Genomic DNA, 25,706 nt, shown 5'->3' with positions numbered 1-25,706 from the left:
TTATTATATGTATTAATAGTTTAATACTATCATTTTCATGTATTTATATCTCCATTTGATGCACTAATATCTCAATTTCATATATTTATACCTTCATTTCATGTATTTAAACATTCATTTCATTTATTTTTAAGCAAAATTTTAGCTCAAGTTTGATATAGGTTATTAACCGAAATTAACCGAACCGATAACCGATTGGTTCGGTTGGGTTAATGCTAATAACCGAACCGTGCACACCCCCTAAACACAACCCCCTCCTTTAAATCAATTTACAAACAGAAAATTTATATTTTGTTCCGGTTTTCTTAACAGTACGTAATTCATTTTTTTTTCTTTCAACGATAGGTGTTACACATTTGCTCACATAGTATCTTAGTATCCTTTTCAGAATATTTACTAATGTTGGATGAAATAGTCTTCTTTCATTTGAAGAACAAATATAATTTTGGTTTCAAACAGAGATCTCATGACGAACGAATTACACACGAGTTCTAGATCACTCAACACTCGAATAACTAACAAGTTACAAACCATCAGTACATCGTTAAATCATAAACTAATCAAACAACAAAAACACAAAAAAAAAAAGAATAATCAAAATACTAAACACAATCAAAGAGTTTAAACTTGAGAAACTTTACTAGCATATTCATTTGATTGAGCTTCATGATTCCCTTAAAAAAATATAAATTAAAGAACAATGTCAAGTCACCTTGGTCAACCGAAGTTTTGACTGGATAATACAATGGAGTAATGAACAGAGCTGGCTTAGTCTTTAGATAGTCTTGCCTCGAAACCACCCTCGGGTCGTTTTATGAGATCATATGGCATGTGGGTCCCGAGAATCTTGTCCCAAATTGGGAAGAAAGGTTGTGAAAAGTTGTACTTTAATCCATGAAGCTGATGATGAATGTCATGATAAGCGGTGTTGTTTTGGAAAAATATATGGAAAAGATTACCGGGTAACCAAAGTCCACAATGATCATCAACGGTTTTAACCACTGCAAAACAGAAGAATATAACTGCGGTTCTTGCAGTCATTCCTGAAATCAGAAACGAGATGGCCCCACCAACTGTGTCTAACAGTAGACCCTCGAGAGGGTGATTATAAAGTGCCCCTATTGCATACGGTACAACCAGTTTGTGATGTTGTGAGTGAATGTGGCGATAAAGAAATTTGTTTATGTGCATGTAACGATGCACAAAATATTGCCACGTGTCCATCACGAACATGGCGATGATGATCTGGAAAATCTGAACGGGGATTGACGGTTGGACTTCAGTCCCGACCAAATCGGTTTGCGATGTCACCTGCATATGACATGAACAAAGATGTCAAATATGTAATATTTACCCTTTTGAAATGCTAAAAAGATATTAAATTTGATATTTTAGAGTTTTCAATGAGTAAATATGATCTTACAAATTGCAGATGAGATTTTGAGCTATTTGAAGGATGTATATAAAAAGTCCAAACTTTTTATAGGTATGAAGAGAATAGATGATAAACGAATAAAAACATTTCAAGGTACCAAAAGAAATCGAATTCAAGATAATGCATATGAAGATACATTCAAAGAAACTGTCACTTAGTTACATGTATCGACTGATATTTTCTAAGCCTCGATTACATTAAAGGTTCAATATCTGGTATCCTGCACATTTATTTATATTAGCCCAAAAAGATTAATGATATACATATTCGTTTTAGATAATTAAAAATGTGTTCTTGATCTCACTTCAGTAGAGTTGGCATTTATTCTAGGAAAAGAGAACATAATACAAAGTTTGCCAAATTTCATGCTTGGGCAGCTTGGCAATTTGTATAATAAATATAGGTAGTTTGAAAAAATGCAGAACCACTAAAGAGACGACTTTTAACGGAGACCTTAATAGTTAAGGATTGTTTGAAGAAATAACAACGTGATTCCAAGAATGTTACTGAAGCGCTCAAGAATGCACTCGATTATTATCACAAAAAGCCCGTGTCTTATCGTTCCCAAAACACGAGGAGTTGACCCTAGAGACAATTATTCTCATCGATGCATATGGGACACAAGTGACATATAACACGGTATGTATATGCAACCGATATACGATTTCTTGAGCATCTTAAGATCAACCTAAAAGTAAAAACTAATTAGCACACACATCAATTTCATCATACTGACATCTAATCTCATCAAACCAATCAACCATCATCTCTAACTTAACTTAAAGTGTTAAATTCTAATTTCTAAAGGATCTAAAAATTAACCAAAAAACCTCAACCATTTGCTAATTAACCAAAAGGGTATGAACTTATACACAATATGAAGCAAAAGGTTAAAGCTTTATGTAAAAATTACCAAGAACAGTAGGTGGGCAACGACTGCTTGCACCAGCTGTTGCAGCAAGACACCTTTGATGACTGAAGTCAATGGTACCGAGTTTTTGGCTTCTTCTTCCTTGCGAGTGTGCAGGCGGTAGTTATCGAGTGGTGGTAGCAGCTGGAAGAAGCCAGCGTAGAGCCAGTAGACGACAATTGGAGCAAATGTGCCCATCACTTCATCGCTCACGTAGCCTTCCCAAAACACCATTACCCTGAATAAAGTTGGATTTAATTTAAGTTGGTGTTAAACCCTAAATGAAAACCCACAAGTTGTATACAGACTGAAGAGATTTAAGTCAAAATTAGGGTAGAGGATTGATGAAATTGAGTGATTTTGAATCAGATCTGTAGTAGAAGTGGTGGTTCAGACAGCTGTAGAAGTTGTAATCTTGTTTGTATATTCGCTGGCTGGACTCTCACTCAAATAAACCATTGTTTTGCTTCCCCCTTTCCCTGTTTCTAAAAAAACCACAAAAATATTATTATTTGGAAGATAAATTTTAATAATAAGAGTAAAGTGTCATTTTCTTCCCTATGGTTTGACAAATAACGCGAATTTAGTCCAAAAAGTTTAGTTTTTGCATATGGACCATTCATGTTTCCCAGTTCTTGCCAATTACATCCAAATCACTAACCACGTTAAATTTAATCGCTAAGTAAGGGGTAGACATGTATTTTCACTATTTCTTTATTATAATACTTATTTCAGTGAATTGCGGTTTTCATCCTTGTGGTTTGTCCAAATTTGCGGTTTTAGTCTAATAGTTTTAAGTTTGCAATTTTCGCCATTGTAGTTTCATTTCACTTGCAATGAAACCCGAATTTATTAACCTCGTTATGTCTAGTCGTTAACCCATTTGCATGTCTCTCACGTGACAACCAGTTTTGTTGTTTTTCTCCCCAAATAAACCTCAATCCTAATTCGCACGCCCCATCATGTGAGGGGTTGTGGTGTATTTGGGGAAAAGGAAAAAAGAAGGAACAAAACTGCCCCTCACGTGAAGGGCACACTAATGGGTTTTACGACCAGACTTAACGAGATTAGGGAATTCGAGTTTAATTACAAGTGAAATGAAACTACAATGACGAAAATTGCAAACTTGAAACTATTAGACTAAAACCGCAGATTTGGACAAACCAGAGGGACGAAAACCACAGTTCACTGAAATAGATATTGTAATAAAGAAATAGTGAAAAGACATGTCTACCCCTGACTTAACGATTAAATTTACCGGGGTTAATGATTTGGATGTAATTGGCAAGAACTGTGAAAAGTGGAGGGTCCATATGCAAAAACTAAACTTTTTAGACTAAATTTGCATTATTTGTCATAACTTAAGAACGAAATGGCACTTTACTCTAATAATAATAATAATATAGATGTACTTTCCAGCTTCCAATGTGGTTTTACTATGTTGTGTTGTAGTTAGCTTTCTGATGTGCGAAAATATCTATATAAATAAAACACGAATCGCAACTAAGCTTTAAAAACCAAACAGTCTATCCTAGTTCACACAAACGGCAAGTGTACCAGTCGCTTAGCAGCACAGTTTAATGAAAGTCCGAATGTCGAACACAAAGACACGTGAGAATGGCTCAGATAATTAACTCTAATCTAAGTCCTGCCTAAATAATATATTTATTTATCTAATTATTTAAACTAAATAAACTTAACTAACTTAAATTAACTTAACTAACGATGAACTTAACGGAACTAACGATAAAAAGAAGACGAATCACCTAGGTAAGATGACTTAACGGGTATAGGATGGATCAGGTGCTAACAAGTGTTTGAAACCGGCTTCTAAAGATGAACTAAGATAGATGGAATCAAGGCAACTGGGTCCCTACGGTCAGTTTTACCAGAAAACCCTAACAACGTCTATTTAGCTTTTAATTTACGGTTGCTTATTTACGTACCCTAATGATTTATTACTTGGTCCGTATCAAAATCACAATCCTCACTAAGGCTCGAGCTAATTACAAACCTAGGAAGGGAGGGGTAATTCAATAATAAGGATAAAATAACTCAACTTACAAACTAACCTAGTCGATAGCTAGAAAACCGCACGTGGTCTCGCAACGGGTAACTAAATCAACAAAAGCAGAGAGATAAACTAACCCCTAAGGTTTTGGTCCAACTCAAAGGGGATGATCCTACTGACCTAAATGATTCAAGAAACATAAACCCTAATGGCACGCGTATACCACAATCAATCAACATACTCAGTATTAACCGAACTAGCAAATAACGACTACACGAAACAAATTCATGCAATAATCAACTACTCGGGGCTCATGCAACCTAAAATACATATAATGGAAGCAAGGTTCATGGAATAATATCACAAATTATGAACTTTACAATAACTAAACAATCAAACACGAAATCAGCACACGAAAAGTGATAAATCAACCGTTAAACATCAAACCTAGGCGATTCAAACAAATTTAGCCAACCATAATGAATTAACAGTAGATAATAATGATAATTAAGCTCAAAGTATTCATTACAAACTGACTGGAACTTGTTTCAAAGTCTAAAACTCAAAAACGAACTCACAAACGTTAAAACAAGCAAAACCGACAACCGGTTGATGAAACTCCGATCCGGAAGCTCCTCCTCCTTGGTATTTCGACTTTAGAAGATGTGATGGCTGGAAAGATCATTCAAAATCGTTCATAGGGTTTAGGGTTTTTAAATATATCATTAACACCCATTTCCTAATATAAAACAGGTTAAAACAAGCCCACAAAGCCCGCTAGAAGACAAAACGGTCGTTTTTTATGATTTCTGGCTGTTCTTGGAAGCCTTGGGACATGTTGGAATCAATCAACACACTCAGTATTAACCGAACTAGCAAATAACGACTACACGAAACAAATTCATGCAATAATCAACTACTCGGGGCTCATGCAACCTAAAATACATATAATGGAAGCAAGGTTCATGGAATAATATCACAAATTATGAACTTTACAATAACTAAACAATCAAACACGAAATCAGCACACGAAAAGTGATAAATCAACCGTTAAACATCAAACCTAGGCGATTCAAACAAATTTAGCCAACCATAATGAATTAACAGTAGATAATAATGATAATTAAGCTCAAAGTATTCATTACAAACTGACTGGAACTTGTTTCAAAGTCTAAAACTCAAAAACGAACTCACAAACGTTAAAACAAGCAAAACCGACAACCGGTTGATGAAACTCCGATCCGGAAGCTCCTCCTCCTTGGTATTTCGACTTTAGAAGATGTGATGGCTGGAAAGATCATTCAAAATCGTTCATAGGGTTTAGGGTTTTTAAATATATCATTAACACCCATTTCCTAATATAAAACAGTTTTGGAGTTTTGGTAGGTATGGAATTTTGTTCCAATAAAATCTTCGTTGGCATACATCGATGGGTAGGTAATATACTTTTTATATTTCTTATATAAATTAAAAATCTCAAAAGTGAGAGCATCATGCGTTCGTCCCACCTCTCTATTAAAAGCTTATATCTATCTATAATAATATATATAAACGAAAACATAAAAATTCCATGTGTCGTGATATGGTCGCTCCCCCTTTTTTTGAAGTCACCAGATTTGCTTGATTTTTAAATGAAGACTTCTCATGCATTTGACCCGAATTCATGGGTATGGGTCTTACCAAACCCATATATTCCTTAAACGAGTTATAACATCTCATTAAATAAAAAATTATTTTCACCAAATTATTGATTTAAAAGTCCTATAAAATAGGATATACTAAAAATTAATATCTTATTTATTTAAAAAAGATATATATACATATATATATATTATTTAAATTAAAAAACCAATTTTATAGTAAAAAAATAAACGGGTCTTGGGTCTCATCAAATCATAAGTATATTATTAACTTTCATAAATATTATTTATGATTAAAAAAATCAATTTTATAGTAAAAAAAATAAACGGGTCTTGGATCTCATCAAAACCATATAGCTTTTAAACCGGGTTATAACATCTCATTTATTTGTGAAACAATTTATCATCAAACCATAAGTATATTATTGACTTTCATACAATAAAAAAAATATAAATTATAAAAATAAATAAATATTAGAACAAACAATATAAAACAACCTCCGTAACACAGGGGGATAAAAAATAGTTATATTATATATATAATACATGATACATGAGCAAATTAAGACATTTATTTTTAAGTAATTTACGAATTTTAATGGCTAATTTACATCTTATATAGCATGCAAAATAGGGACAAAATTGTCCATTAAAAAATATGTCTTGAAATATTTACAACATTGTCTCTCAACTTTAATCAATTTTTATAAATTTAAGTATTTAGTTACTACTTTAGACCTTTATCTTTACCTATATATTCCTTTTTAATTTTAATTGTAAATGACTTCTCACCAACAATTTTCCAACAGCTATAACTTTTTCACACGTTCATATTTTCTATAAAAAAAAATTGCATCATAAAAATGATGATTTTATTGTTTTTAACTTGGGTATGGTATTGCTATAATTTTTCAAATAAAAAAATTTAACATATTACGTATGAGTGTTCACAATTCGGTTTTAATGGTTTCTAAGTTATACCGTGAGCCAAACCGTTGGTTCGATTTTTGTTATTGAGAACCAAAACTTAACCGTTGAAACTTTAAACCGAATCATTACTAATGGCTTGGTTTCACACATTGAGTTTCAATAATAAGTTTATCGTCCTGTCTGGTTTTATATGGCCAATTTTCTGTATAAACCATAAACCAAAACCGTTCGCTATGGTTTGAACATTCGGAAACCGGCTTACTAAAAGTGATGATTGGTTCAAACGTTTTCAAGGTTTCAAACGAACCTTGAACATCCATAATTGTTGCATGATTACTATGATTTTTGTTTCCCGTGCATTACGCGGGCACCAGTTTAGCATTATATTATGGACGTTTAAATACAAACTTTATATATTGTATTGGAAGGCTAAAAGGGATTATGAAGTTATAATTAAACAAATTAATAGTTGCGGTTAAAGTATTGTAATAAAGAAAAGACAAAATCTAACTACATACATATTACATAAAATAATAGACTTTTTTTCTCTTAACAATTATTGTAACATGTATTTGAATCAACTAAAATTGTGAAAGAAAAAACAATAAGCTAGCCTGTCGTGTATTATGTTCTGGTCCTTCTGGAGTTCTTATTTCGACGTGATAAATTCTTCAAGTTGAATTTAATTAATCATTTTCTTGTAATACAAAATTACTTTTTGCCTTTTTGGTCTCTTATTAAAATCATATAATCGTAAGGAAATCAACGTGTATTGCAAGGATGAGAAAATATCAACTTTGACATTTCGTAAGCCTTATTTTCATTTTGCAGTGTATATTATATATATTTATTTATTTTCGTAGTTGTATATAATTCATGAATTATTAAATTTGAACGTAACATCTATACTAATACATGTCATGTAAAAGAAATACGTGATTTCATGGTATCAAAAATTATATAAATAACATGAAAATACAAAAAGAAAAAACTTGTTTGATCTCGTTATGAGAAGAACATATATCAATTAACTGGCTACTTATTTGTCAAGTTTCGGATGTCATGTCATGCCAAATGGATACAATAGTTGCGGTTATATCTTCAATCACTTACTTATTCGGTGTAAGCTAGCTCAACTTCAAATTCGAGATCTTTTCTTTCTATGCAACGGTTCTTTTAAAACCAATTGCAATAGTGCATCCAAGTTGCGAGACCTAACGCAGGAACGAAAAAATGGTGCCAGCCTAATTGTTTTTACCTTGTACACTTCAATAATTAATTAAGCATCATTGAAAGAGACCTTTATTGTCTTCTTCGTTTATGGCTAACTACCTAAACTTCAGCCATCCTAAATAGTTGAAAACAAATCCAGCTAAGAATTCATTTCAAGCTACACTAACAATATAAAAAATTACTGCAAAACTAAAAATGATGACAGAGACTAGAAAACTAATATTAATAAGGTATAATGCATATTAGTTATGTTTTTTGATGTACTAATATATATCCTAGTACCGTTCAAATATACTCCAGCATACTCAAAGTATGCTATTATGATAATATAGTTATATAAAGAAAATTACCAAATTATGATCACTTTATATAGATGAAGGTTTTATATAGATGATAAGATGAATTTGTAAGTGTATATTACAGAATCAAGGCTTTTTGGAGTGCTCTCCTCAATTCAAAGGTCTAATTAACTCATTTCGTGTTAATTGGACTGAGTGAATATTAAATCCTCTGATGTATGTATAACATCTTTTTTGTTATTGCCCCATCTATCTTTTTGCTAATCGTTTATATAATTTATGCCATCTTAAAAGAACTCATTTTTAATAATATATGTTTACTAGTTTCGTATTAGGGGTTTGGCTGTCCCATATAACCCATAGATTCGCGATATATAATGATATTTAACTTTATAATATGAGAAAGTAATCTTAATATATATAATTTTGCTATATGTTCGAGTGTTCAACCATGATTATACTTAATGATTCGTTTGTTTCTTTTGGTTAATAGAATAAAAGAACATGTCGATCTACAAAGCTGGTAATATTATATATATGACCAATAGCATTCAAGAAAATACTCCCTCTAGAGTCTAGATTATTGTTTACAGATGTTTTTAAAGTTTTTTAGTGCACAAGTGGTAAAGGAAACGGTGTGCAAAATCAAACATTACTTTACATGCATGATAGTGTACATCATTAGTGAAGTTTGGGCGAAAGCGTGGGGCACTCAATACGTATAAAATTTTTCACAAATGAAGGGGGTCGGAATCAAAATTTCATTCGAAAACGAGTAAATTAATTACAATACTGAGCAAAAAAAGAAAGAACCCCCCGGCATACACTAATAAAGCTTCGTCCATGATCATCAAGCTCTCTATAAACTGATTATTGTTTTATATTCGTTCAGCAAAGTTTAATATTACTTCAACAAAGAAGATATTAAATAAAAAACGTGTATTGGGCATTGATGGCTTTTATCATTTTATGTGAAAGCTAATTTGTGTTCATATACTTGAATTGGCTGTTTAATTTTAAATATTTTATTGTTATTTAGCTTTTCTACTTATAAAACCTGTAACCTGCCAACTTCTTGCCATGATTGTTTCCTATTCGGGCTAGCTTCCATGCATGTTCCTATTTTTCCACCCCTAGATTTCTTTATCAATCTCTTCTAATAAAAGACTACCTATTTTTGCCACTTGTCACTCTCATAGCCCTTCTCACATTTTTCACTTATTTCAATATATGGTCTTTATCTTTTAAGTCATGTCAATATATGAATTCAAGTTTGTTTTTATTATATGTAAATCCTAATAGATTCAATCATTAACATTAATGGTGAAATAAAAAAATAAGGAATATTAAAGTTGACGTTGTATGTTTGTTAGAATATAGTTTTAGAGTCACAGGTAATTGCAAATTAAAACAAATAAAGGTGCATCATTGTCGAAGAATTTGGATTTGTATGGTAAACTACAAATTGTTTTTTAAACTGGGATTCAAGCAACAGTGCATAAATTTTTATATAAGATTTGTTTCAAAATTGGATTTAAAATCTTCTCATATGCATTTGAACTCGGAAAAATGCGTATTTCCATAATTTTCTCCAAGTGTTGTATAAATATTGCAAACATAGAGAATATCTATTATATATATCTTGGTGTTTAGCATTAAATTATTGAAGTTGAACATTGTAATTATAATCTATATGTATACCGATTAACTATATGAAGTATATGTCATTTATTTATATGATTTTTTGTGTAGTATAAATTGTTTGGCAATAAGAAAATTAATATTTAGTTTTCAATATTTTCTTTTACAATTTAGACCAAAATGTTTCAGAACATATATTTTCACATTAATTTTTTTAAAATAATAGTTCATCCGGTTAAAAGTCATTTACCATGCTTCCAACAAATCTAAAATCTTTGCTTTTTTTTTCTATAAGTTTTTAAAATATATATATCGGTTAATTTAATAGTCCGACAACTCCCAAAATATTAACTAATAACAGGGGATTATTATTCAAAATTTAAGCATTCCATATTCAATCATTTCGACTTTTATAATTAACAATCACTACATTCACTTTACGTAACCTTAAATCTTCTATTATTATGTTAACTCAGAATAATCACTTTTATTTGAACATGGCTTTAAGGTTAGTATGTCTTTGTCGTTTTCCATTAATATGAAATGAAAAAAAATCATTTTGTTATATTTTAATTTCCAGTTTTATATGTTGCTTGATTATACAATTGTTAATTGTATAATATAATATCAATTAATAATTTGTCATACACAGAATATTAATGACACCAAATTTATCATGATCAATCAATTTCAAATTCAAAAAATTATAAGGATGACTATATCATCAAAGTTCAGGTAATCTGGTTTTTTGGATAATCATGTTTTTGGGATAAAAATGACCACATGATCTCAAATGACATTATATATATTAATTGATTCAAAAGTATGATATTTTATGTGTATGGATATTTTTATTTGTTAGTTTCATTGATATATTCTCATTCATCTATGGTTGTATGTACTTGAAGAATCTTATTTATCATATGGACAATTATACGTGGCTATATCAAAAGTTATAAGCATACCTATATGTTACCTTATCAAGAGTTACAAGCAGACACGAACTAAAGATTTTGATTTGTGATAAACAATGTATAACAACCAATACAATTACACGTGTAGTGTACAATGACTGTTTTACTTATTTATAACATAGTTTTGTAATCTTAGTTATGCAACTTTTGTTATTTTAATGTAAATTGTAACTGTATAAAATATATGACCGTTTTGTTTACTATATTTCATTTAATGGTTAAAGTACAAACTTTTCATCAATTACCCGTGTAATACACGGTTCTCAAACTAGTATTAAATGTCACACCCCCCGGCCGAAGGCGGAAACGCCTGGGCGTGCGTAGATTGAAATCATGCACATGGTATTAAATGTAAAACTCTTATTAAAATAAACCAACACGTTGTTCAAACCAAACATAATCCAAAATAGAAAACAAGACATAACACTTTATTTATTTAGACTTCTAGGTCTGACACACCCCCTAAGTGATGTTTCATGAATCTCCATAACTTAATTTCCTTCACCTGAAAAACATGCGAAGTGTCAACTAAAAATAGTTGGTGAGAACATAGGTTTTAAATTTGAAATAATAGTGAAAAATATGTTTTATGTTGAAAACAATCCATATGTGTTAAGTTACTTTATATAATTTAGTGATTACAACCAAACCTCTGACACGATTAGCGAGTCGTCCAATCCACGATTAGACTATTATGTTTAACGTTTAACGATCGTCGGATTCTGAACACACAGACCTCTACCTGAGGCCTGAGTGGGCGGGTCGGGCCAATAGATCTATCATCATACTACCACGGGCTTAACAAGTTAATGGTTGTACATGCGATTAAGTATATACTCGTAATGATCACACACAATGAATATTATGAATAAAGCTTGAATCAAATAGCATTTATAAAACATATAATGAATAAGTTGCATGTTTCCACCCCAAAGTATAAAATGTTTAAAACATGTAAAAGGGGCTATGAACTCACCTTGCTTGATGGATGAACACGAACACGAGCAAGAGTTAGTTGAACCGGTCACGGGATGCCCTATATTAAGTTTCGATTTATAAGTTAGTTAGAGTGTCGCATACTAGAATGTTTAAAACCAAGAGCATGACCTCCAGCAAGTTGATTCCCATGTAAGAGTCACGGGTCCAATGGGATTATTTACGCCACTCTTGCCTTAGGCAGAACCGTTTGCTCGTCAAATACATACATACTCGGTTTATACTCTATTTGTATACTAGCTCAAAATGTTTTAAGAATGATTTTGATAAATAATAAAATACGAGGTTAAAAGTGTAATATCTTATAGTTTTGTGTATTTATTATCATTTAGGAAAGTATAGGGTTCAAAGTGTAAATATTATAGTTTAGGATGTTTATTGACATTTATGAAAGTATAGGGTTTAAAGTGTAAATATTATAATTTATTATATTTATAATAATTTTATGAGTCTTTTGAAGATCATAAAAACATTCATAGTTGTTCATGAAAAAATTATACTTTTGATCCAAGATCTTGAGAAAATAATTGTGATTTCTTGGAATAACATGATCATCAAAATCTTTAAAGCAAAAGTAAGGGTTTTATTAACAATTTATGATGATCATGGTGAGATTATATGAACAACTATGAAGATTCAAAGAAAAACTCAAGAACATAAGAACAAACAAGAAAAAATTCATGATAGAAAGCAAAAGTGTATAAAAACAACAATGAAAAGCAAAATAATTTTAAGCCTTACTTGTTTATGCTTAGAGAGAAAAGAGAGAATGAGATTTGGTATGAAAAATAATGATAATGAAAGCCTCTATTTATAGTGGAGGTAAGGAGGTTTAAATCAATTTAGATAGAGATAAAACTGGTTTAAATATTAATTGATAATTTAATCTCAAAATGATAATGATAATAATATAGTAAATAATAAAAAAAAAAATCAAATATGCATGCACACATGAATATGCACGGCATTTTTTCAAAATTTATTATTTTCTTTTTTTTTTTCAAATTAAATAAGTAGATAAACTTACTTTTGAAACAAGGTTAAGATAGAATTTCTAGAATATTCCTTTTTAAATCACATGATTTATTTGAATACTTAAGATAAAAATAATATTAATAATAATAACAAAATATTTTGTTACATGTTATAAAATATTAATCTAGGCATTCCAGTTCAACGTGTCATATTAACGATTGAGCATGTTTATGATAAAATGAAGATAGGATCATATAGTTACGCATACAAAGTAAATAAATAACATACAATTCAACAATAATAATTGTAGACGATGAAAAGAATACGATAACTTTATTATATGAGGAAACAAAACTAGCGTTTATTAAGAAAAATCCATAGATGTTACTTTAAATAAATGGACGACTTTCATTCTCATAACCACTTAATGAACTACATATATTCTAAGATCTTCCAAAAAAAAACAATTCACATCATATGATATATATATATATATATATAGACGCATCCTTCTCTTGAAAGTTCACTTAATTATCTATCATCAAATAGCACGGATCTGATTAGTGCTTTTATGATCAAATCGTGACATGGGTCACAATTGTTTACAAATCATACATTCATAAAGATGACTGACAATATGCTAAGTAGTAGCAGTGTCAATCGTGTTGGATTGATTGGTTCTTCTAGGTCATCCCAAATGGGAATCATATATTTACGGTGACAAAGATATCAATCTAATCGGCCACACATATAAATTTTGTCATGTTCGTGTCGCCTTTCATATTAACATGTTTATTTTTTTATAATTTTTTTTTGTGAATATAAATAACACATGGTGACTTGGTAACAATTTATACAACAATGGACTCCACTCAAAGATGGACTTTTTGTCCATTGATATCTATGTGTTTTTTTTGGTTTTTTATCGCTCATTTCCCGGCAAACTTGATATATATATATATATATATATATATATATATATATATATATATATATATATGGGAGGGTTATTCTAAAAACAAGTAGTTTCCAAGGAAGACTAAGAATAAATCATAGTCATTTGATCATATCAATCAATGGTTGAGATTTAAAATTACCAAAAACCGTCATAGTTTCATAAATTTACTCTTTCACTATTATAACCGATATAGTTTCTTAGAATTGTTCTTTCACCGTAGTTTCTTAGAATTGTTCTTTCACCGGCATAAGTTCGCTTAAGGTGTAACTTCGCCAAGTTAACTTCGCCTGGCATAAGTTCGCCCTTGACAACTTCGCCTGGCATAAGTTCGCCCTTGAAAACTTCGCCTGGCATAAGTTCACTTAAGGTGTAACTTCGCCAAGTTAACTTCGCCTGGTGTTAAGTTCGCTTAATGTTAAGTTCGCTTACAGTAAGTTCGCTTAATGTTAAGTTCGATTATTGTTAAGTTCGCTTAATGTTAAGTTCGCTTAACACTAAGTTCGCTTACAGTAAGTTCGCTTAATGTTAAGTTCGATTATTGTTAAGTTCGCTTAATGATAAGTTCGCTTGAGTTAGCAAATTAGAAAATAAATGAAAAACCTAATGAAAAATGTGTTAAGACAGTTAATGGAAATAAAATTTTTCCAAGCTGACCTGGCAGCTCGACCCCAGCCAGGGGCTCTGCCCCTTGGACCCTGCTAGGGGCTGCCGCTGAATGATAAGTTCGCTGAATGATAAATTCACTTAATATTAAGTTCGCCAAAAGTTAAGTTCGCTGGGAAATAAATTAAAATCCTAGTGAAAAATGTGTTAAGACAGCTCGACCCCAGCCAGGGGCTCTGCCCCTTGGACCCTGCTAGGGGCTGCCGCCCCTAGAACCCCGCTGCCAGGGGCGCTGCCCCCGGACCCCCGTTCGTTGTGGGTTATATAAAGATAGAAATACAACATGAGTAGTAGTAGTTAATGATACATGTAAATATTATACAGTTAGCCGTGCACAGCTCAAGAAGGGAATAACGATTAACGGAGAGCGTAACAGGATTCAGGTGAGTTTCTAGCCCCATTTATGTGTTATGTTTTCGGGGCTGTGTGCATACTCAATATGTTGTTAATACGCTTATCCTAAGAGATAAGTGTATGCCGTATGTGAATAATGTGAAATATATGAATGATTGCATGATGGTACGTGAACGATCTTCGGATATTGCACGTACTATCAGGTTGTAACGCTATATATAAGGTAAGTAAGATATGTATGCTTATGTGTATGATCGTGATAAGTTAATAAAAGAAGGAAAGGATGGTTGTATGGTTACGAAAAGGGTACCGAGCCCTAATAATACTCGAGGTATGATGTATGGTTATATGGTAACGAAGAGGGAATCGAACCCTACTAATATTCGAGAACTAGGGAACCGAACCCTACTAATATTCGAGGAAAGAGGGTACCGAGCCCTAATAATACTCGAGGAAGGAGGGTACCGAGCCCTAATAATACTCGAGGAAGGAGGGTACCGAGCCCTAATAATACTCGAGGAATGTAGGGCGTAATGCTCTTTATAACATAAGATATGAAAGAAAGTTAGTACAAAAGAAAGTATGAAAGTATGATTGAAAGAATATAAGTTTATGTGTATTGTATAATGTATGATTAACTAGAACTCACTCAGCGTAGCTGACTTTTAGTATGCACGCAGGTGAGTAGGATGAGGCAGCTCGCTTGAGGAGACACGTGGCACTGAATAAGAGGTTGGCATCGGAAGACTCAAGACGTTTAAGTTTAATGTTTCGGTTATTTTGAAAGACAAGATGATGTTTTAAGACAAGATGTGTTTTGTTATGAAATGTTTTATGAAAGCTTTTATATTCCGCGAATGTTTTAATTAACTCTGATATTTAGAAATGCGTTTATGAGTAAATCCAACACGAAAGTAGGGCTACCGGTAACGGGGCCTTACATTTCACTCACAACACCTTAAATCACTCTCTATATTATAAAAACACGCTCTCACATAATATGAGGGGTTGGATGAGAATGCTCTAAGTTTAATCCTTACTTATAATACTTTGAAGGGGACATGAGTGATTTAATTAAGGAAGATAGAGATTTTTGTAATCTACAGTTCGATCCTAAGGACGTTCAGATAAATTAGAGACGCTTAAGGTCTCCGTATGGTTGGGTTGGAATTGCTGATGGTATTTTTTTTCCACTAGGTCAACTCATACGGAATATTTACGTGTTCTATGTTTTTTGGTTGTTAAAAAAATATATATAAATAAATAGTTAATTGCATTGATGTTTCCTATGATATATTTTAACTATGTGATGAAATGGATTAAATGGGTTTCGGTTAAGTATAAAAACAAATATTAGGGTTTTAGAGACCCGAAAATTACTATTTACGATCCGTTAAACCCTGGTAGAAAAGGCTACAGCCCTCGGGGACATAAAATCGAATATATCTTTTAAACTTTTGTGATACAAGTTGCATAGGAGTTGGATCAAATATAAATGACTTTTATTGTGAGAATTGTATAAACGACTACTAAAACTTTTGAATTATAGTAATTATTCTAGTTAAAAACTGTAATTACTTTAGTTATTTATATATTTAATATATTAATTTTATTTGTATCGGATCTACCCAAGTTGCATAAACTTTTAGATAACATGATATCTTTTAAACTTTTAAATATCTTCAAAGGGTTCTTTTTGCACTTCATACATTCTCACTTCTATAACCCAAAACTCTTCCCAAATCTCTAATTTCTCCTTCAACCGGAAACCATGGAACCGGACCCCCGCCGGATCCACGCACACCTCATCAAAACCACCACCGTCACCACCACCTCCGACCACCGATTCCACCTAAACAACCTCATCAACCTCTACTTCAAATCCCACCAACCTTCCACCGCCACTCAACTCTTCCACCAAATCCCATCACCCAACGTCGTCTCATGGACATCCCTCATCTCCGGCCACTCCAACTCTCCGGCAGCCTTTACCCATTTCATCTCCATGCTCCGTCACCCAGTTCTCCCAAACCAGCGCACCTTAGCCATTCTTCTCAAAACATGCGCCTCAATCGCCTCTCTATCCTTTGGCCTCCAGCTTCACACTCTCTCAATTAAGCTCTCACTTGAGTCCAAACCCTATACCGCCTCTGCCCTTATTCATTTTTATTCCAAATCTCGACGACCCGATAATGCCCGTAAGGTGTTCGACGAAATGCCCGAACGAGACCCGGTTTGTTTTTCATCGGTTATTGTCGGTCTTGCGCAAAACGATAAGTCTGTGGATGCGTTGTCGTATTTTTATGATATGAGAGCTTGTGGTTTTGGGTCTACAGTTTATAGTGTGTCGGCTGCGCTTTGTGCGTGTGCGGAGTTAGCTGCTCTGGAACAATGTAGGATGATTCATGCGCTTTCGGTTAGTAACGGGCTTGATTTGAATGTGATTGTGGGGACGGCGTTGGTAGATGGGTACGGGAAGTGTGGGATGGTTAATGAGGCCCGTTTAGTGTTTGACGAGCTTGCGTCGGTTATGAATGTTATAGGGTTTAATGCAATGATGTCTAGCTATGCGCAACAAGGTGATCAAGATTCGGTTTTGGAACTGTTTTCGTTAATGGAGTTTCAAGGTCTTGCACCCGATGAATATAGTTTTTTATCAGTCATGACAGCTTTTTGCAATAAGGGTTTGGTTAATGAAACGGAACATTGGTTTAAGAAAATGACGGTTGAGTACAAGTTAGAGCCGTGGATTGAGCATTACACGTGTTTGGTGGGTGCAATGGGTCGAGCCGGGAGGTTAGAAGAGGCTAAAAACATTGCTTTAACAATGCAAAATCATAAACCTGATGCTGCAATGTGGAGATCTTTGTTATCAGTCAGTGCGCATCATGGTGATGTTGAAATGGTCAAAGAAACGAGTCAAAGGTTGCAAGAACTCAACCCGCAAGATGATTCGGCTTATGTGATTGCTGCAAATGCGTTTTCTGGTGCTGGAAGGTTGAATGAAGTGCAAGAAGTTAGAAAATTGATGAGAGAGAGGAGGGTAAAAAAGGAAGGTGGGTTGAGTTGGATTGAAGTTTGTGGTCAAGTTCATGTCTTTTTAGCAGGAGACCGGAGACACGAACTAACCAAACAAATTTATATGAAGTTAAACGAGTTAATGGAGAAAATAGTCAAATTAGGGTATGTGCCTGTTTATGATGAAATGTTGCATGAAGTAGGTAAAGAGGATAAGATAGAAGCACTTTGGTATCACAGTGAGAAGCTGGCACTAGCGTTTGGGTTGGTTGCTGACGTGGCGCCACGAGGGAAGGCGTTGCGGATTGTGAAGAATTTGAGGATTTGCAGGGATTGTCATGAGGCGTTTAAGTATATAAGTAGAGTGGTGGAGAGGGAGATTATAGTGAGGGATGTTAATAGGTACCATAGGTTTTCGGATGGTGGTTGTAATTGTGGTGATTATTGGTGATTTATGCGCGAAAGGAAGTGTTTAAGTTGGTGTTATACACACGTGCGTGTGTTTCATCTTCAGGAGATTATTGGCCTTCGTCTTGCATGATTCGGAAGATTTCATTTGATGGTATGGTTCGATTCTTGTATATAGTTTATTTTTTCTTGATAAATCAACTTTTCTTTCAAATGTTGATTTCAAACTTTTATACAATTTTGACTCTCACATTTTTTATTTTTTCAAATGTTGATTTCTTATAAACTCGAATTAAAGTCCGTATTGAAGTCCAAAAGTGGATTACCTATCCATACAACAAATTAATTTCACAAACAAAAAACAACATCTCATTGGAAAAAAGAGCAATTGTTGAAAAAGCGTTAGGTAACGGGTCAAAACGGTTTAGTCAAAACAACAATGAGATGTATAAAGAATTCTACATTAAGAAAGTAAACAGTATAGAAACTATAAAAGGCATTATACAAGATAGAATTGATATCTATATATCTTTATATTTTAGATCATTCAATTTCACAGAATAATGCATTGCATAGCAACCAAGTCAAAAAAAGTTCAAAGTTATCAAAAACTGCAGTTTGAATTTGGATGTCGAGCCTAGAACTTTCACAGGAATGTCATGCTAGGCTAGCATAACACGAAACAATACTATCAACAATTTTGTCAATATAATAGTTAAATACATAAAAATTTGAAGCTTAAAGTGACCCGATGGAAATCTAAAGTCAAACCGACACAAATCTCAAACATTATGGTTAGAGTTAACATGTGGAAATATGTATTTGTTAAAAGTCTATCCATACACATTAACTCAGAAGTTAAAAAATATATGTAGAAGTATGCATTTGTTAAAGTTGTACCTAAATATCATATATAAAAATTTGTATTTATCTAAAAGCAGAATGACAAACTACATTTATCATGAAGCAAGCATGCATATGAAATGTTATTTGGGTAGGTTGCAAATTGAAACGGGTCCAAAGTGGATCAAGGATTGGGATGGTAGGATGATCCAAGAAATGTGTTTTTGGATAACAATAACAACAATGTGTCTCATAATCAAAGTATGATTAAATACGCATGATCATCATTAAGTGAAATTGAAGTATGATTTACAATGAATGCACCTAACACATGCAATAATAATATGAAGAAAATGTACCTTAAACCAAATTAGATATCATAAAAGGTTGCCATCATATACAGATTCCCTGATTCCCTTTTTGCGTAGATTAGAAGGAATCAACCGAAATAGCATTAAAATGTTTTAACAACTAAAATCAAGAACAAGAATATACAAGTAAAGTTATCATCTTTATCATGTGATGATTATCAGCCGGTCTATTTAGTTATACATTTTCTTGAAATGTAAGCGTTTGAAAGTTTAATTCTTGGCATGCGAATCTCAACAATTTTACTTTATGGCATCTTGTTTCGTGCACACGAGTCGCCAGGTCGGGTTGAATAGGGTGGTGAGTTTAAGAAAGATGATTGCTTATTAAAACTGCTTCCTGTGTTTTGCTATAGCACTAAGCAGTTTTAACTTTTAACTAACAACCAGTGAAGGTGGAGCAAAGTTTGGACTTATGAGCATGTTGTGAAGTTAGCCAAACCGGAACATAAAACGACGAATGTATGATTTTCTTAAACTTATGAGACGTTTGTTGGGATAAGGTTTTTCGTTTCCGTTTATACCAAATTCAACAAGAATCACGTGTAAAGACAAAATAATGTCTATCGGGAAGACGAATATATGATTCAAAGTCATGGGACACACGATACCTTTTATTATCTTACAATATTCTGTCATAAGAGAAAAAAATGTTGAAACCACCACGTTTTCTTCATTTTAGCGATTTAGTATTTAAGGTATTTTTATATGTGACTACTATTTCATTTATATTATTAAAATCAGAGGAATCTCTTGCATTCAAAGACTTTCAGATCCAAGCTTTTACATACCTATATTGGTTCATAATTTTATCAAATAATATTGGCATCTTAACTAACACATTGAGCACATTCTCGTGCCCAATAATAAAGCCAACAAATGGGTATAATTAATTCTAGCCACAATTTACAAAGACACATCTGAATTCAATGTGGACAATTATCAAGTTGGCAAAAATTTCAAGTCTTTGTATAACTATTAAGAAAGATTTTTACTGAGTTTATTCACCAACGTTTTTTTACTAGATTGAGTTAGGTCATCAATTGTGTTGAACCAAGAAGCTGCCATTTACTGGAGAACGATCCCACAAATGGTTTCGGTCATTTAACAAAATTTACTGAATTCATCAACTGCAATCTAGTTGACGATGTTTTAGATGCACCGGTTAGAGATGAAGACTCAGTCGAAAAGGTTAAAGGAACTAATTAGAACAATCATGAAGATGCTTACTTGTGATTATAGAAGTTTTGACTAATTAAGTTGTATCCAGTAAGTAGCTTGAGTTACATATTTTTAATTCTTTTATAAGAGAAGAAAAGAGTATTTTAATAATCAATCTACACCATACAACATTTTCATTCAGTAACACACTACAACCTAATTTTGTCAACTTAGGTTTGTTCTTGATTCAATCATTTACCGTCGTATGCAATATATATTTTTAATCTTTAGCAATCAACATGTTCTTGATAAAACATTTTGTATATCAAATTAAAGAAGATGTTCAATCACGTTCAACACCATATATACTTATTTATGGACTATTGCTAATTAAGCATTTGGTATTCTAGCTCTTTTGATCACATCCTCTCTCTCTCTCTCTCTCTCTCTCTCTCTCTCTCTCTATATATATATATATATATATATATATATATATATATATATATCATTAAGTTTTGGGCACGAAGTCGATTCTCACATTCTTCATTATTCATGCATGCATGCATGAATCAGTTTTCTTTTTCACATATGAAATATGTTATATAATCGAGAATTTATTGTAAACGAAACAGTTTTAATTAAATTCACTTTCATTAAGTTCGTATGATTTTAAAAATCGCTACTAAATTTAAAACCATTCAGTTTCAAAGACGTTAATTGTATATCTAAGATGGTGGTTAACGATACAAATTACAAATTTTGGATTAATATACGTACATATTAATTTATTGCTACAAGAAAATGAATTTGATTAATCGACTGCAAGAGATTGTATGCAAACTTTTATATTAATATTATAGATAACCAACTTAACTATTACAATTCGGTATATATTTGGTAACTAATGTTCCAACTCATTACAAGTCGAAATAAAATTAAAATGCCAATAAAAAGAATTGAACTATTTGCAGAGAATACATAGAAGTAAATAAACACACAGAACATACATAAAATTACAAAATAAATGCTTAAATTTGATTAATTAACATGGGGGCATGTCCGGAGGTGGCGGCAAAACTCTAGAATTGGTGTCCTTACCGTTCCTTACTATAAATACCATCCCCATTCCCCAACTCACATGTCGTTCAAAATGACAATGCATGAACCATACACCTGAAATATATAACAAAAGAAATAAAAAAAATTAAAACACTTAACTGTATGATTCTAAACAAATTTATTTTTTTCTAGGGACGTTGACAAGAAAATAAATAGTATAGTTAGTAATTTAATAATCAGTTTTACTCTTAGTAATTATTCTAAAACAATGTTGATTCCTTCACTTTTTAATTAATTATTTTTCACCATTAAAAGGAACATTGTAAAATATTAATTTGGTTAATCCAAAATTAATTCAACTCATTAGCGACAATTTAATCAAATACCATTCTAACTTTCACCTTTGTTTTCAAGAGCAATCGCACTCGCATAATTGTGATAAATTTACACTTTTTTCTACTGGATTTCGCCCATAATAACTATTACGGGCGAAATGAATAAACATAACTTCTTTGTAATAAATAATTATTATAAAAAATGTGTGTATGCAATTATGCATGATGATTATCCGAGTAAAAGTGAAAGTTAGCTAGAGTACCATTATCAAATTGTCAACTATATATTATCTATATTAAAAGACATGAAACCATTAGTAGAAAACAAAGATTAATTATAAACTGGAGTAATTAATTACCTGGATTATTAGCTTTGAATCTAATAGCAGTCCAACCATTCTGAGGAACAGCAATAGTCTGCATATGAGGCGGATCAACCAAATTGTAATTCACCGAGTCTCTCTTCCTATTATAGTTCCCAAAACCCGACCCAACCACGTAAAAACTATGCCCATGCAAATGCATAGGATGATCAACTCCAGCCACCAAATTTGTCCCTTGAAACACCAACTCCACCGTCTCATTATGCTTCAACATTTGCACCCCTGTTGCCACCTTCGGCACCCGCAATGACGCGTTCAAACCACGTTCCTGAGTGTAGTTAAACTTCAACTCAGGAACGTCAGGGAAATCATTCCCGTATAACACTTGGTTCACCCCTCGGTAGTACGCTTCAAGGATCGACGTCGAAGGCATTGCGAATGTTATGTTGTTAATACTTGCGGCAAACCGTGAGGTGTTTCGTATGGCCTCGCATGTCTGGTTTGCCGCGCATGGGATTGCGTTTATTGATAGCGTGTAAAGAAGCGTTCGTTTGATCGTTAATGGTACGTCGATTGGGTGTTCCGGTGTAGCTAAACTGCGTAATCTTGAGGTGAAGTTAAAGGATGCGTTTCGGTCGTTTGAAGGTGGAAGGGTTGGGAAAACCGGAGGGGTTAAGGTATTGTTGTTTCCGGGGTACTCGATGATGGCGGTGGTGGTGGTGTTGTCGAATGTACTGGATTGTTGGCCGTTAAACAGCTTTGCGGCCATGTAATAGCAGTTGTTCGATTGGTTTGCTTCTAGGAGAAGATCTAGGGTTTGACCGGGTGATATGGTGATGTAATCGGAGGTAAGCGGTTTAGTGTACGCGCCGTCGGATCCCACGACGGTCAGGGAGTGGTTCGCGATGGCGAAGAAGGCGAGGTTGTTCATGGCCGCGTTGACCATTCGTAGCAAGTATGTTTTTCCTCGAGCGACTTTTATTTTAGTAGTTTCTATAAACAAAATTCGATAAAATAAAATAAGTAACAGTAACCGTAGCAGTAGTGATAATAATAATAATAATTATAAAAAAAGTTATAGTAGTAGTAGTAATAATAACAATAATAGCGAAAAATTATACCTGAAGCGGAGCAGTTGTAAAGATCTCCTGGTTGACCGTTGATGATAAGAGCGTCGGAGATTGCTGGATCGCCTCCGCTGTCCCTGAAATTTTCGAACACAGTTTGTATATCGCCTTGCCACCATTCACCTGCATTTTCGATGTTATTATTTTATTGCATCTGATTTAGGAAAATAGTAGGGTTTAAATTTTAATATATAAAAAATAAACATTATATTTCTTTTAAATAAATAAATAGAAGGGTTTCTTAAGGTGAAGGAGAACAACCAACCATGTTTGCACGTTTAGATTAACTTAAAGTAACGTATCATCCTTTTATTGTGGTCAGACAAAAAAATTTATATTTTAAGACTAAGAATATTTCAAACAACAATAAAATATAGAAACTAATAATTATGTCAAAGCAAATGTCATCATCGATGTCAAAGAAAATCAAGTATACAAGTTATCTAGAATGTCTTGAAAAAAAAGATACATATTAAACAATGAAAGTAATACTTTTAAATTAAAAGTAGTTCTTGTAAAAGATGAACTTTCACATCTGTAAATATTATTTTTATGAGATTTTAATTGCAAAAATGGATGTCATTTAATTATACAATTGCATGTTGAAGTTTTCTGGTTCGATCACCTTTTGTGGTCTTTGTCAAAATAATTTCAATTTTTTTCTAAACCAACAAAACCTACTTAAATTGTTAGCAACACAACTAAGACATGTAAAAGGTAAAAATTACCTAAGACAACAGGTACTTCTTCATCAGGTTGTCGAAACGGATATGTAGTACCAAGCCTAGGTAAAATGACAAATAATCCATGTACGGTGGCTCGTGACCAATCGCTATGTGCGTGCCACCACAGCGTGCCTTCTTCATCGGAGAGCAAAACCTGTTGGCTGAAATTAGCACCGGGTTGGATCGGGCATTGTGTCACAAACTCCGGTCCATCGGACCATGGATACCTTGGCATTTTCACTCCATGCCTATATTTTTAACACCATCAAATTAGATAAATATAAAGTCTTTCAATAATACAATAACATGCAAATGAAATAAAATCATATATTTATACCAGTGGATTGTGATATTGTGGTCACCCTTGTTAATAACATCAATAATGACAGTGTCACCACGACGAGCCGTGATGGTTGGCCCAGGGAATTGTCCGTTTATGGTTAAGAGGCTCTTGGTATTGCATAGCCTCGTGTAGTTGGTTTCTTGAACCTATATGTAAAAAAAGTTTTAATTATTATCTAAGCTAGTAACTAAACTATATTTTGAATAATGCATATATATATATGGAGTGGTTCTATCGCGAGACTTACGACAAAAGTATATTTAAGAACAGCAGCTTGTGAATGGATGAATGAAAGAATGAGAAGAAACCCTATGAAGTTCTTCATGTTTAAAATGTTATTAATTATAAACCCTAGAATATGATGAAGAGAATTGGTATGTTGGTTGCATGAATGGGGTGCATGTATTTATAGTAGGTTTAAGATGCAAAGAGGCTGCTATGAGCTATCCTGTTGGCTGCTAGTCAAATTTCTAAAATGATTTTCATTGACCATATACAATTAATTTATATATTAACCACTGTTCTTTAAAACGTGGAATCTTTGGTTTTCATATATAGTGGATGCCAATATATTGTGTAGAAAATGATCACTTAACCAAGTGATCGATGTGTGGGTCCTTTATTTGTTAAACAAGTAATGGTTACGTGTTCCTACGATATTGAATGATAGAATTCTTCAATGCGCGTGGATGATGCCAGAAAAATAATTAATAACTATATTAATTGTAATGTAACTATATATAGTTATTTGTAGTACATTAATCGTTTTATTATTTTTTCCTACAGTTTCCTAATTTCCCACATACATTCATGAATGGTGGGTTTGATCATCAAGAAGAGAAGTGTCATGTGGTTTGATCTAGCCTTTGTACAGATCAAAGGATATACGGTTAGTTAGAGCTTCCACAATGCCTCCGACATGAACGTCCATAGATCCCAAGCGACTAAAAAACAAGTGAGGTGTGATGTGGGGTGAG

At 32.8% G+C, this 25,706-nt stretch overlaps 2 protein-coding genes and 1 pseudogene across 2 annotated transcripts; 1 reads left to right on the top strand and 2 right to left on the bottom strand.

Annotated features, from left to right (window-relative positions):
• Window positions 1-490: 490 nt before the first annotated feature.
• Window positions 491-2,788, bottom strand: LOC143581882 (very-long-chain aldehyde decarbonylase GL1-9-like). Its single transcript, XM_077064566.1, has 2 exons — window positions 2,349-2,788; window positions 491-1,311 (listed from the first exon to the last, which is right to left on the bottom strand). The coding sequence occupies exons 1-2, from the start codon at window positions 2,577-2,579 to the stop codon at window positions 769-771; spliced, it is 774 nt and encodes a 257-aa protein (XP_076920681.1). The 5' UTR covers window positions 2,580-2,788; the 3' UTR covers window positions 491-768.
• A 13,975-nt stretch (window positions 2,789-16,763) lies between these two features.
• LOC143581881 (putative pentatricopeptide repeat-containing protein At5g52630 pseudogene) lies at window positions 16,764-18,610 on the top strand (annotated as a pseudogene).
• Window positions 18,611-21,828: 3,218 nt separating this feature from the next.
• Window positions 21,829-25,105, bottom strand: LOC143581890 (laccase-14-like; the record flags this gene model as incomplete). The annotated part of the gene is made up of 6 exons (XM_077064573.1): window positions 21,829-21,990; window positions 22,571-23,527; window positions 23,656-23,784; window positions 24,390-24,634; window positions 24,724-24,875; window positions 24,977-25,105. Coding segments are annotated over 6 exons (1,743 nt in total), but the record flags the coding sequence as incomplete, so codon positions are not given.
• Window positions 25,106-25,706: the final 601 nt, after the last annotated feature.

Source organism: Bidens hawaiensis, unplaced genomic scaffold, assembly GCF_021521415.1.
Source record: "Bidens hawaiensis isolate Kalapana, Puna unplaced genomic scaffold, B.hawaiensis_p1.1 tig00031215_1, whole genome shotgun sequence".
NCBI classification, from domain to species: Eukaryota; Viridiplantae; Streptophyta; class Magnoliopsida; order Asterales; family Asteraceae; genus Bidens; species Bidens hawaiensis.
This window is presented reverse-complemented; position numbering and strand designations above follow the sequence as displayed.

What these genes read in the sequence shown, in the direction of transcription:
- LOC143581882 (XM_077064566.1), bottom strand. Translation starts at nt 2,579, where the DNA reads ATGGTGTTTTGGGAAGGCTACGTGAGCGATGAAGTGATGGGCACATTT. An exon ending in TTGCCCACCTACTGTTCTTG is followed by an intron (nt 1,312 to 2,348) that starts GTAATTTTTACA and finishes TGTCATATGCAG; the next exon opens with GTGACATCGCAAACCGATTT.